The sequence below is a fragment of the Amblyomma americanum genome, chromosome 9 (assembly GCF_052857255.1).
Source record: "Amblyomma americanum isolate KBUSLIRL-KWMA chromosome 9, ASM5285725v1, whole genome shotgun sequence".
Classification (NCBI taxonomy): domain Eukaryota; kingdom Metazoa; phylum Arthropoda; class Arachnida; order Ixodida; family Ixodidae; genus Amblyomma; species Amblyomma americanum.
In genome coordinates this window covers 84,936,001-84,950,564 of record NC_135505.1, presented here as the reverse complement: position 1 = coordinate 84,950,564, position 14,564 = coordinate 84,936,001, and the positions used below count along the sequence as shown (strand labels likewise).

Below are 14,564 nucleotides of genomic sequence, written 5' to 3'. Positions count from 1 at the left end.
AGAAAAAAAAACTATAATTATTCTTGTTGTCAGTCATCAAATTAAGATCTATATGCAAAACTTAGAATCAAGACAGTCACTCAACGATTTTACCACTAGTCATTAAATCAGAATAACTCAGCAGTAAAATTTACTGCACAAACCATGTCGCATTTTCTACGCTGTAGCTCCCGCTGCAAGCAAGTGGAGTAAAAGATGGATGTGAATAGGTAAAACACTGCCCTGCAGAAAATAAACGCACTCACTCAGTGTGGGCAGTGGTCCGCAACATCTGCTCCAGCTTCAGCACTTTTGAATGCACAGATGTCCTTGACCACCGGCCTCCTCTCCGCTTCCTGTCCCGAATGTGGTTCAACTCAAAGATTTGCCTGTAAACAGCAAAGTTATGAAAGTCATTCACATTTCTCACACCGTCAGCACGCCTCAATGCAATACTGCAAGAGCACTTTTTCGGGGATTTTTCTCACTATACATTTCAGAACAGTCTAATGCCTATGCAGCTTGCCAATCGTTAAGTATGAATTGTTTCAGTTAGAGTTGTTTTTATTCAAGCCATTTGTCAATTTTTTTTTGCAAAAATATTTGTTCTGCTGCCATTCAGGAACAGAAATTTATAACAGGCCTACTTTTGTTCTTAAAATTATTGCAAAACAAGGACATGATTAAATATGGTATAAATAATGCACACAAATGAAGGCTGTGAAAATGAAAATTATATGCGACTTCATCACCTTCCAGTTTAGGTGTCATCTAAAAAAAAAACTACAGGTGTGCGAACACTGAAATCTTGGAGTAAAACTCGTTGATATGCAATCAGTTCATACCATTTCTCGGTTCATGCGCTCAAAATCGCAGGCATTAAAAATGTCCCCATAGAGTTACTATTTTTTCAATTCCTAGATAAGATGATTCCACGGCTACTATGGTCAGATTTCGACAAAACCTGGTCATATAATATGTTTAGTGACAACCCGCACATGTGTAAACATACATGTGTGCCTAGGTGCAAGGAAGTAGCACACACACACAAAAAAGAAACGAACTAATATACGAGAGAGCTGCTCCTGTGGAGACAACATACCATATTTACACGATTGTAAGTCGACTCGAATGTAAGTCGACCTCCCCAAATCGCATGTCCGAAAAAAAAAAAAAAAGTTGACGAGAATGTAAGTCGACCCCCCCAATCGCATGTCCGAAAAAAAAAAACACCGGTAGAGCGCTTAAAAACGAAAATTTATTGCATAGATGAGCTATTCATCCTCACTTGAGTCATCTTCAGTGGTACTGCTGTCATCGTCGTCGTCGCCGCTGCGATACCACAGCACATCGTCCTCCATGGAAAGCCCGCACTTCCTAAATGACCGCACCACGACATCGCGTGGAACGGCGACCCAAGCGGAAATCACCCACCCGCACGCAGCCGCCAGGGAGGCTGTCTTCACGCGCCCCGTTGGCGTAAGTTCCCACCCTTCTGCCGCCAGCCACTCGTTGTACTCACGCCGAAGCAAGTCCTTGAATGGCTTGTTAATGCCAACGTCTAGTGGCTGCAGCTGCCCCGTCAGACCGCTGGGAATCAGCAGCATATCTGTACCGGTATCTTCTTTTCGGAGCTCTGCCTTCACTTTCGCGGTAAGGTGGCCGCGAAATGGGTCCAGCACGAGAAGGTTCGGGTTGCGATTTTTGAGGGATGCCCCTGGCCTCAAAAGCCACACCCAACGGTACCAATCAATAACTAAGTCATCCGTCATAAAGCCTTTTTCGTTCACTCGCACAATCACACCTTTCGGGAACATTTCCTTTGGCATAGTTTTTCTTTTGAAGACGATGTACGGTCGGAGCTTTGTGCCATCTGCCAAGCGTGATAGCATAACAGTGAACCGAAGTTTCTCGTTTCCTGTCGTGAGAAGCTTAACCTCGCGAGCTCCCCTCACGCTCACTGTTGTGTTGCTCGTCATGTCGCAGTAGACAGGAGTCCGGTCCGCATTGCCGATTTGGCTGAGCAGGTATTGCCGCGAGTCGCGGAGCTTGAGGTAGTGCCTATGGAAAGCGAGAAATTTCTCCTTGTAAGCAGGCAGCTTCTGGCATACACTAGTACGCCTACGAAGAGAGAAGCCAGCCCTCCTCATAAATTTAGAAGCCCAAGCCCTGGTGGCTTTGAAGTCTGTTCGGAGTATTCCAGCTTCCGCAGCAAAGACCCGGCCTTGTTGCGTGATCATTTCGCATGTCAATGGAAGAGACCGATCACGTATTTCGGTGACATACGCTGCAAGCTTGACATCCAGCTCCAGAAAGCGCCCCAATTTCGGCCTGCGGAAACCTCTTTGCTTGGAGTCGCAATCGAAAATTTTGTCTCGCTGCTTCCGCCACTCCCGCACCAACCGTTCAGAAACGTCGAACTTGCGGCCGTCGCGCAGTTGCTGGTTTCTTCGGCGTAAATGATGGCCTCCCTCTTGAATGCTGCAGTGAATGAGTGCCGAATGCTTTTCGAACCTGGAGAGCTCATGGCGAAGCATGCGGCCGGCAGTCGAGTCAAAAGAACGAACTCCAAGCACCACCAAACAAAGAGTGATCGGTGTCGGGGCGTCGGCTCTTCCAGCAAACATCGGCATTCCCCAGAAGCGCCGCTGTTACGTATTGCGCAACCAACTGAAATAGCGGCTCTTCCATCAGCTAGCGACACTACCGGGCGCTAGCGCAGACTCCGCGATTGGAACAGCGGGACAGCGGCCCTCCCCGCGAGTGAAATGAAATGAAATTGGTTTTGGGGGAAAGAAAGTGGCGCAGTATTTGTCTCAAATATAGGCGGAAACCCAGTTGTAAGGGAAGAGATGATAAAGGAGGGAGTGAAAGAAAGGAAGAACGAGGTGCCGTAGTGAAAGGCTCCCGAATAATTTCGACCACCTGGGGATCTTTAACCTGCTGTACTGACATCGCACAGCACACGGGCGCCTTTGCGTTTCGCTTCCATCGAAACTCTGCCGCCGCGGTCGGGTTCTAACCCGGGTATCCTGTTCAGTAGCACTGAACCATCGCGGTGGGTAACGGTGTGCGCAGTAAAAATAAAAAATGAAAAATCCTGGCCAAAAAGCCCGCGGAATACCTGAATGCTACGCTTGGAGCTGTAGAGCAAACAAAAACTTCTAGCATCGCAGTAGCGTCCCTGATAGATTGTTTTTCTTGCTTTTATTGGCAGTTCAAGGTTTCGTTTCGATTTAAGTCGACCCCCACACTTCGGAATTTTAAATTTCAAAAAAAGGGTCGACTTACAATAGTGTAAATACGGTAACATGAGAAACAATGCGATTTCCTCATGGTGCCTAAGGGCAAGGGGTTAAAGCATCTAAAAATGACGAGGTTCGCTATTGCTGTCGGCGGAACAGATGTATCCCAAAGTTTCTCTGCACTAAGGACAATGCAAACATGGAATGAATTCTCCAAGCACTAGAAAGAAGAATGTTTAGACCATGTGCCAAGAAGTGCTAATCAACATTTTTATGAATTGAAATTGTCCACAAATGCCTTCGTACTTCATTCAGCAATTAGGTTTGTTATAATTAGGCAGTTTGGCTAATACGCTTTGGTAGACAATTATTTTTTTTCTGCATTAAAAAAAGAAATGTAACAGCGAGGTTTTATTGTACAAATTTCATATGAATATATGAAGAAAAACTGCCTTTGAACTTGAACTAGATGTCAATATCTGTTCAGTATACAGCAGAATCTCAGTGATACGAACACGGTTGATACAAATTTCGCGATGATACAAATTCGTAAAATTCCCCCGGCCGAAGGGCACTGTGCACAACTTACGGAATTTCGGATGTTCCGAACTTTCTCCCGTGCCACATCGGAAGATATGAACACGCGAGCTGCAATCGCACCCTCGAGCACTAAACGCGGCTCTCACATTGCCGAAATTTCGACCACTAGGTACGCACCGCAAGCAGCGGTGGTGCACAACCACACACACATTGCATTGCATGCATTGTTTTGTTTATGGGGATTTAATGTCCAAAATCGACTCAGGCTATGAGGCACACCGTAGTGAAGGGCTCCAAAAATTTCAACCACCTGGGGTTTGTTCCACATCGCCGAAATCGTGATCGCTAATCGCGCGGTACGCATCACAAGCAGTGAGCGGCGGTGCACGGCCCTCACATCGGCGAAATCGCGATCGCTAATCAAGCGCTATGCACCGCGAGCAGCATGGCCGCAAGGCTGTGAATAAATCCCGACAGCTGTAAACAGATCTGCGTGCATGCATTTTCTATGCTTCTGCATATGAATTTTGCTCGTTTGGATGATACAAAATTTCAGATGATACGAATTTTTTTGCAACCCTGTGAGATTCGTATCACCAAGATTCCACTGCAAACACAATTTCAGAAAAAGATAAAAACACCCCATTACTGCCACTGCAAACAAAACCAGACTGACTCTGCACCATACAAAAAAACAAAACAATGTGTACAGAAATGTATACTGCTTGGTTACACAGCATAACAGCATGCAACCTGTAAATGAGTAACAAAATGAAATTCATGAACTGACATACGACTGGCAACTGAAAATACCATAATGAGCAGTAAAATCTAATAAATTCTGATTTGAGATGTTTTCACTGAAGTACAACCGATTTGCATCATCGTTCAGAACAGCGGGCCACATTCCCAGCAAAAGTGCAGAGCAGCGATTCAAATGTGTAGTTGAGTTGTGAAGTATATTGCCCTGTTGATAAAACAAACAGTAAGTCCTAGTAGAAAAAGAAAACAGACTTGACACCACCTGCAACCTTTATAGAGCTCCATAAAGCTGACAGCCATGCCTGGCATATCCAAAGGGGGAATATGTAGAGCCTCACAAAATATCTACAATAACCGTTGAATCTTGGTGGACACAGCTTCAACACAGCGCTGCCTTAAACGTAACAGCTTCACTATTTCCCAAAGACACCTAAAAAAAATTGGCGGTGGTTTAGCTTTGGTTAAACCTGGAGTGACGCGATAGCTACAGCTGGCCAAGTGGAACTTGGTCACATGACGAACCACGTGATCAGCCACGACGGCGCGCCGCCGGCAGCTGCTTCGCGACATGTGACCAACCACGTGACAGCGTGGCGGCACCGCCACCACAACGCTGAAGGCTCGAAATGCTACCGTAATGTAGCTATCGCTACAAAAACAGCTTCAGTATTTCCCAAACTGTTATGTGCTACACACAGTGCCACTGGATATGGCAATGTGAACTATTAGCCTCATGCATGAGCAAATGAAGCACCCATAAATATGCTTGCTTAAATTTACTTGCCTGGAATGCAGCTAGAGAATAAAGCACGCAGAAACTGACAAAAATAAATGTGAATGATCGCATATATTTGAGTAAGAGCCACACCTCCAACTTAGCAACCAGTAATGCATTTAGTTTGAGTCTTCTTGAGTTTTATGGTGCAAAAGCAACTAAGGCTACAAAGCTAGTACAATAAAAAAAAAAACCAGCTAGAAGAGTTTGTGTACATAATTTTTGCCCACGTGGCACATTCCACTGGGAGTTAATAGACGATGATAACTGCCTGTCACACTCGGTATGACCACGGACGTGTCGCCTCGCGTAGCGGACTCTGGCTGGAACTGTGCCTTAGCCTAACTCATTATTATGCTGCTCAAAAGCTAGAATGGGGTGCATCTATGCTAGGGGTGTGTTTTCTTGTGGCAACATGCCACTGACCAGGCTCGTTTGCCCAATGTCACTATGCCCAGCATGCTTTGCATCGAAGCTACAGGGAAAGTGCTTTGACTCTAGTTACGGTTTGTAACAAATGTCAAACCTTCACACCAATTTATCATCGCATAATAACCTCAGACTGAAATGGAATGTACAAATGATTTCCCCAAGGCCTTTGGCAAGTACTAAGTGCATAGAAAAGCAGGCCAGGCAAAGGCTGCCTCAAACAGCCGCGGGTGGCACGTGCGGGACACCGCTTCGAACCATCAGTGAAGGAATCATTACCGTCAGCCAAGCACCGGTGCTTCGGAGGATCTTAACTTAAAGAGACCCTGAAATGATTTTGATGGTTACATTCCAATGCAACAAATCTGTACTGGTGGTCTTTGTGAGCATTTGAGTTAAATTTAAAAGCTCTGCATGGAGTAATTTTTTAGGCTGTTGCAATCAATTAGGGCGATGCCTCACCGCACATCCCTAGCCGTCCCTACCCTAGTGACGTAAATGGGCATTTTGGGTGAGCTTTCTCAATGGGCATTACCATTTGACATGGCTGGCATGGGGCGCAGCGGGGTGCAGTCCTGACCTGCTTTATTATTATTATTTTCTCTGTCACGTCGACTGTACGAGTTGAGGGGGGAGGGAAGGAGCATCATTTTTAATCGCCGATACCTCCGGTACTAATGAAGTTAGCTTAAAATTTTTGCGGTGCAGTGGCAAGTCATGGAGTACCGATTGCTCGAACACTCTTCTTAACCACATTAAATACCATTTCATAGACTTTTTGATAGGCTTGTGCGAATATTCGATATTTTCGAATAGCTGAACAAATAATGCGCTATTTGATATTCGTTTCTATTCGAATTTTGTTATTCGGAAATTTTGAAGTGTTTGGCTTTAACGAATAGCCACACGCGGCAAGGAGAAGGTGTTATTGGAAGTTTCGGTTTTGGATTCAGTAATAGTTTTCCCAATCCAATCCAATTCAATCCAAACCAAGCCAGGAAAAAACTACTATACTCAGAACAAACGCATACAAAAACGCATTTCGTCGGCATGGTGGTGTGGTCGATTGCGTTTAGTGGGTGAATCTGTCTCTGCTGCGGCGGCATTTGATCAATCCCAGCTGCCTTGGACCACTTCAGAGAGCACCATGCGGGACTTCCATGTGGACAGCAATCCGATCTGGAGCTTTTTTGTAAAGGTTCCACCGGGAACCGAAGCTCGATGTCTTAAATGCAAGGCAGTCCTGAAGACCCGGACAAGTACAACAACAACCCTAGCAACGCACTTAAGGAGACACCCGCACTTGCACAAGGACTACCAAGAGAAACGGGATGCACGTGAAAGGCCATCCAAGCTCAAGGGGGCAAGCAAGGCATGTGGTCAACAGCCATCCATAGCCTACAGTTTCAAGCCGAAAATGAAGGCGTCGGCCCCAAAATTTCAACAGATGACATAAATGATAGCTCGCTTCGTAGCTCGTGGCATGCACCCGTACAACACTGTCGAAGAACCGGGTTTCCTCGGCATGATGAAGTTCCCTACGCCGGATTAGGCCGTGCCGTCTCGGAAAACGTTTTCGAGAGCCATTATTCCGGACCTCAACGCATCAAGCAAAAAGAAGGTGAAAAAGAAGCTCGGCGACATTTTTGCAAGCAGAGTGGAGTCGCTTTCAATCAAAACTGATGGCTGGACATCTCGGGCAACTGACAGCTACGTTTGCATAACTTGTCACGCCATGGATAGTGACTTCGTGCAACATGTGCATGCATTTTCTTGCACGGAGCTGACAGACTCTGACACTGCAGAAAACCTGGAGCTATTTATCGCATGTGTCATCGAGGAGTGGGAACTTCCAGCCCACGATAATGTGCCGATCTTCGTTGTTACAGATAATGGAAGGAACTTTACTTCTGCAGTAGCACAGTCGTCCTGGAGTGGTGTGCAGTGTTTCGGAGACACCCTTCAGTTGTGTGTCAGTGATGCCAAAAGAGAAGTGTCAGGGTTTTTGCAGCGCTGTGCTAAGGCCAGAGCGATTGTGGCTAGATACAAAAAGAGTGCCAAGGCCCAAAGACGGCTTTAGGAAATTCAGAGAAACATGCAGCTGGACCCTCTCGAGGTTATACAAGACGTCCCGACGCGATGGAACAGTGAGCATGCCAGGCTCATGAAGCTCCATATGGTCATCACTGTAGAACTTTCAGAATCTGACGCAGTTCCAAACTTGAACGCAAGTCAGTGGAAGCTTATGAATGCAGCAGTGCAAGTCTTGAAGCCACTTGACCATGCCATAACTGAACTGTCTGGGGACGGATATCCCACGCTGTCACAAGTCATTCCCCTGTTGCAGTGTACCGAGGTGGTTCTAGCTGAACATGTTTCCGAAGGTGGTGAGGCACCAATGCTTGCCTCAAGCCTTTTGCGTAGCATCAAGACGAGGTTCCCTGATATCAAGATGTCACGCCTTCCTGCATTGGCAATGCTGGTCGATCCTAGATACAAGGATGTCTGTTATGCTGAACAACCCGCAAAGCAATGGACGTTTACTCTACTCACAATGGCAGCAGAAGAGACTGTGCCAGTTGATCAACATGGTAGAGCAAAGAGTGAGAACAGCACCTGCTCTGCAGACCCATCAGGGGACTCTGTGTGGAGTGGAGTGCTTTTACACACTTCAGTGTGCGTGCACATCATTACTCAAGCCGTACAATCTCGGATGAGGTTGCTGGGTACTTGAAGGCCCCCCTTCTTTCCCGGTCCGAAGACCCATTGTGTGGTGGAAAAGCAAAGGCAGCCACCTTTATCCAACCCTGGTTGCAGCTGCCTGTAGGCATCTTTCGATACCAGCCACCCAGACAAGAAGTGAAAGGCTTTATTCAACTGCAGGAGCCGTTGTAAGCTGCACAAGGGAGCCCCCCAAACTCCAGCATGTGTAACAGCTAGTCTAGTGTTTTTGCACCACAATTTGCCGATTTTCGTAAATAATAAAGTTGTTTAATTTCCTGGAATAAATCCCAGACCTTAGACCTCTGCTATTTTTTTTTTCTTTGCTTGCTACTATTCGAAGTATATTCATTTTGAAATTATTCGAGAAGAATTACTATTCGCTTTGAACCAAAAAAAGCACCATTCGCACAAGCCTACTTTTTAACTTAGAATCATGTGACATTTGACAGTAAACTGATCTAGCAACCTGTTTAATCCCGGGTGGTTAATTCGTGGCAGTCGCCAGGCACACGTCCTGTCATCAACACTTTCAATGTGCCTTGTATTTAAAGGATTTGGCAGGACTACACTAATTCGTCATAAAAATACATGCCACAGCATAAAAAGGGGACACGTAATCAGGGCTCCACTTCAACCAGAAAAATTTCACAGAAAAATGCCAGTCCCGTGTAAGGAACACACCCTGTCAAAACTGTGGGGCCCTAACACTAGTATACACGGCACGCAAAAAAAAAAAAAGGAAAATAGCCGAATCTGACTTCCATGTCGGAACCTTGGAAATATGGTACGGCAGTGTATAAAGAAAGCAGGATAACAACACCACTAGCTAAATATTAACAGAAGGAAAGACAAAGGAGCATGCATGATCTGCTTGACAAGATAGCCCACCTTTGAAGAAATTCCATTGTTGTCGCTGCAGCACTGGCATGCTTAACGTTAAACACACAGTGTGCCAAAAACATGAGGCATGTAGCCTCACTAAAGTCGGTGGGCGAGGCAATCAGCACTTCTTGCTGACAGTACACATAACACTGCTGGCGGTGAATGCCACCTGCAACAGGTCGCCAACACATAAGAAGAATGAGCGAACAGCCCTGGGCTGCCTGAACAGTAGAAACGAAAAATTATACCTTACAAGTATACAATTTGGGGTTCTAAATATGCAATCACAAAATATTTTTTAAAAATCCCATAACTTAAGCACATGGCAGCAAGTTAGGTGGGCAGATGAGATTAAGAAGTTTGTGGGGATACGATAGCTGCAGCTGGCAAAGGACGGGGTTAATTGGAGAGACATCGGAGAGGCCTTTGCCCAGCAGTGGGTGTAGTCAGGCTGATGATGATGATAAGTGGAGTTTGTTATTGTAAATAAACTGCACCACTATTTCCTCTTCATAAAGAGCAAATTTCCTGATAAAACTTTTTGTCCTTTGCCCTTGCATTTCGTTTGCTTCAAGCATGTAGATACTGTTGGGACCCATAAGCAGCCTGGCCTGGTGAACTATAAGCAATTCAAATCTGACTGCTCCAATACTATTTCCATAACCGCTCCAGTATTGAATGTTTCTATTAAAATAAAAGATAGTACATTCACACTCCAAAGAACATGCCTGAAATAAAGAGTCAAAGACAATAAAAAGTGATGTATTCGTCCGTGAATATAAGTCCACTTGTATACAGTAACAGCTGGTGCTAGCTTACAGCCTTTCTAAGATCACTGATTTAGATGTGTTTTCAGTTTGCGTCAAAAATGAAGCGCAAGAAAAGAAAAACCTCCACTCTGGGATGCAAAGGGCAGCTGCACATTATCTAAATTAAGTTGCTAATAGCTGTCAAACGAGCTGTTAATATAAATCCAAATGCCATTTCTTCTGTTTTAAAATGCTATAGTAACAAAGCTCTAGCTCGGTAAGAAAGCCCCATAACATTTTTTTGCACTCACTAATGCGCAGTAACAGCAAGCAGTATGGAAAAATGTGGAAAAAACTTACCAACTGCGACAATAACAGGCGTCGATGGCAGCTCGGGGAGCTGTGATGTGATGTCTGTGCCTTCCTAGAAAGAGAGGAAAATACCATTCAGCTTTGATGAGGTCAAAGACGATATAACAGCTATGGACTGTTCCAATGCTTGCAGAGTTGGTAATTAGAAATGTATAAATTTGGCAGTCATCTATGCTTAAGGGGCTCTGAAACACCTTCCAAGGAGAGTACACAAACTTGCTCAATCACTTCATTCTGTCGTCATGAACATCTCAGCCGAAAACATGTGACAGAGAACCCACAAAAGCGTGCAAGTGGTGGTGAGCCCTTTATGGCGACTTTTCATGCTTTCACCCTCCTCCGTCTCATGCTTCTGTGTATTTTTGTTCAGAGATGGCTACTGGTTGGCAAACACCTTTTGAAACGAATGATGCTAAATGCCAGCGAAACAAAAGTGGCTGACCTCACGACTTTGTTGATGGACGGAAGGATGAACAAGATGGCATGAAATTTCGACTCGCACAAGATCTGTTGAAACTTTTCTCGCTGCATAACGAACCCACCCTTTAAAATGATGAAAACTTTTCTGGAAAAAGAGTGGGTTCATTACACGAGTATATACAGTACATACTCTGCTCTTAAACACCTTAGACGCTCATTTCATTATTTATTGTCGCTAAAAATAAGAATACAGATGACAGTTCTTTTTTGTTGCTAAAATATTTTCCAAAAAAATTAGATACGAACTTTGAACAACCGACATACTTTCAAGGTACCAAGGCCAGGAAAGCCTAAGATCAAGATGACGCACTGTCATCATGACAGCAGTAGTTTAACTGATAGCCCAAATGAACTTTCCAAGCAAAAGTAATTCATAAAATATGCACTACTCACTTCAAAAACATGGTACAGGGTGCTGGGACAGTCCTTAAAGTAAGCTGCCAGGAGTGGCATCAAGGCTGCCTCACAGGCGGCTTCATTTTTTTTGCTTGCATATTGTGCCTCGATAAGCAAATACTTTATGTCCCTCGATGAAGACTTTTCAAGGCTCTTCATGAGCAATGGAGCATAGCTGCAGACGTTGGCTCGAAACGTTGCCTGAAATACAAGAGCCTGCATTGTAGAAGAAAGCTTGTGTGTGATGCAGTGTTGAAAACCTAGCACGGCTTCAACCACAGCCCACGTAAGTGCAGTCACGGTCAAAAGTTTACGGGAAGCGGGTGTGTGGAAGAAAATATATTTCTGTGCAGTCACACAACGCAGATCATTGAAAAGCACAGAAGCTTGAGGTGACTCACATGCTATATCCTCCGCAAGAATACCAGCTGGCTGGCTGCCGAGACAACGCAGAAATAACCTTTTTCTTAGAATCCACATCCCACAAACTTTTGTCCATGACTGCACATAGGAAGATATGTAAGAAGGCTCCCAAACACGCGACATTCACAAACACACTCAATCTCCACTCTAGACATTCAACCTACTTTTGACACTCTAGTGTCCATGCAGCACGCAATAACCCACCGCATTTTCACGATTTCAGCGCAGTTCCAGTATTTGTAGAATAACTGGTTTTCACTCAGCTCTTTTTAGAAAGAACACTCTTGACAGAGGCCACAAAGAGCCAAGATACATTGAAAGGCTCAGAAAACTACCAAAAGATACCAAGCTTGCAAGCCTGACCAATATTTCCTTGTCTCATGTTCGGCCATGACTGCAAAGCCGATCTGAATGTAATACTATTAACAGTCCCTGTTCGAAGTTCCTTACCTGCACATCTTTCCCCAGAAGGCTGTCGCAGTGCTTGTAAAAGAAAGGCCTGTGAAACAGCAGAGGCCATTGCTCTTTCACTTGGGACATCGTGTGTGAGGATTTGTGACTGTTGATGAACTTCCTTTGCAGTGCATAAGTCCGGTCCATGCAACGCATTGCCCGTGGAACATCAATATCTCTTAATGCCTTCTGGCCTTCCGTCTTCAAAAAATCAATTTCTGCTCCCAGGGTTTCCGTAGTCTCCGCTTCAAGGAGGTGCTGCCCATTCTGGCATCCGTAACTGCAGCTCTTTCTTATTTCGAGGCCACCGTTCTTTGGCAGTGACCCGGACTGCCCACGGCGGAGGTTCTCCACCCTATTCTCTATTTGCTGAAAGAGGAGGTTGTATCCGTTCCCAAGCACTTGTCCATCGAGGGCAACATCCTTTAAGGAGCCGGGAAATTTCTTAACAAGGTCCTTGGCTACTTTCCTGGTAAAATCTCTTCTTGGATGAGATGTCCACTTCATCATTTGTTCTACGGCGACTCGCACAAGTTCTCGTCTTCCTTGTAATGGAAGAGGCAGCGTGTCAGCATCAAGGTGCTCTTGCAAACTCTTTGACAGGTACTTTGTGTCCAGGACAAATGTGCAGCTGTCATGATGTTGAGCCGTTGTAGGGCAGTCAGTCTCTCTAACTCCATGTCGGTCTGTCACTATGAGAGATAAACAAGACACAAGCTTTAGCCTTGCACGCTTGACGGCAAAGTTCTTTTCTTTGCCTACTTTTCACTATAATGTGCCAAGTTTCTTAAATGAGTGATAAAACAACAGTTGTGATGCTCACAATAACCTGCAACATCTCTGTCTATGTTACTTGTAAGTGCTTGTTTGTGTTGAAAGGCCATGTCAAATACCATAGATGTTAACAGCCTTGTAACACCAAAGAACTTCTTTTTTCTAGAGTGCTTGTTTTGATACTGTTGCTTTGCACGTCACTGCATAATACCATATTTACACGATTGTAAGTCAACACCCCATATCACGTTTCAGAAACAAACAAACAAACTTGGAGGCCGTTTAAGCTTGGCCTTTAATAATAGAATGCAATGCGGCCGCCGCTTATCACCAGCCGCCATCGGCTGCCGCATGTGAGTGTGCCCGTGGGCACATTGCAGAATGAAAATGTATTAGTCACTGGACAACTCGTCCACACTTGTGCCATCGTCCGCACTAGCGCTACCGTCGTGATCATTGCTGTGGTCCCACATCACGCCGTTCTAACGTTGTGCAGCGAAATCCCGCACTTCGCAAACAGCCACATCATGACATCGCCCTCGAACAGCTGAAAATTTTGCCTCGCTGCAGCTGCCACACCTGTATCACTTGCTGCGAACATCCAACTTGCGGCCCGGCGCGCAGTTCGTTTCTTCGGTGTGAAGAACGGCAGCCATCTCGAATGTAGCCGTGAACGAGCGCCGGTCGCTTACTGGACACGGAGGAGCACATATGATGAATGACGAAGCACTACCATAAAAACTTGTGAAACGCGGCTGGCAGTTGTCAAATGCATCAGAGACAAAGAGAAACTATGTATGAGCGGGCTTGGCTCTTCCATCGGCTATATCGACACTCCCCGGCGCCGCTGCCGCTCTGAGTGTTGGTGCCGCTGCAATTGGAGCAGCGGCCCTTCCGTCAGCTATCGACACTTACTTGAGCACCAAGTGTGCAGTTGAAAGTAAAAAAAAATTGGCTGTGGTTTAGCTCTGGCTAAACCTGGAGTGACGCGATAGCTATAGCTGGCCGAGCGGAACTTACTCAGTCAAATTGCAAAGTCAGTCTTTCGCCGCTCCGTTTCACTGGACATTCCTTCTTCATCTTCGTCCCTGAACGTGATTCACTCTCTCCACCCTCCACCCCCCCTCACCAACCACGTGACCACGTGGCAGCACCACCAGGCTGAAGGCTCGAAATGCTAGTGTAATGTGGCTGTTGCTACAACAACAAAAAAACAAACTTGGAGCACGCCTATTATGAGCAGAACGCGAATGCGTTATTGGGCCACCTCCACTTATCGGATACCGCAATCTGCTGCCATGTGTGGGAAGGGGTGTGTCGGGTTGCTGCTTATCGACAGCCGCCATCGGCCACCGCGCATGGGGAGGGGATGCCGGTTCTGCGCGTTGACATAGCAGCTGCTCAAGGCCAGCACCGGAGCTATACGACGGAGCCACGCAGCAAAAATGCAACTGCGCTGTAGCATGCCTGATACTTCGTTTGTCTCGCCTTTATTTATGATGCCATGCTTTGGTTTCGATTGCAAGTCGGCCCCGCACTTTGGATTTCCAAATTTTGAAAAATAGGTCGACTTACAGTCGT

At 45.7% G+C, this 14,564-nt stretch overlaps 1 protein-coding gene and 1 pseudogene across 1 annotated transcript in view; one reads left to right on the top strand and one right to left on the bottom strand.

The window, feature by feature from the left end:
• The window catches only part of LOC144105579 (uncharacterized), a 100,688-nt gene that overhangs the window by 3,808 nt on the left and 82,316 nt on the right, over positions 1-14,564 (bottom strand). Inside the window, exons 7-11 of the mRNA XM_077638698.1 lie at positions 12,207-12,901; positions 11,331-11,534; positions 10,446-10,509; positions 9,343-9,505; positions 246-368 (exon numbers count right to left, since the gene is read on the bottom strand). Of these exons, the coding sequence (XP_077494824.1) occupies positions 246-368; positions 9,343-9,505; positions 10,446-10,509; positions 11,331-11,534; positions 12,207-12,901 (1,249 nt within the window). The remainder of the gene's footprint in view (positions 1-245; positions 369-9,342; positions 9,506-10,445; positions 10,510-11,330; positions 11,535-12,206; positions 12,902-14,564) is intronic.
• On the top strand, positions 7,466-8,464 carry LOC144105098 (zinc finger BED domain-containing protein 4-like; annotated as a pseudogene).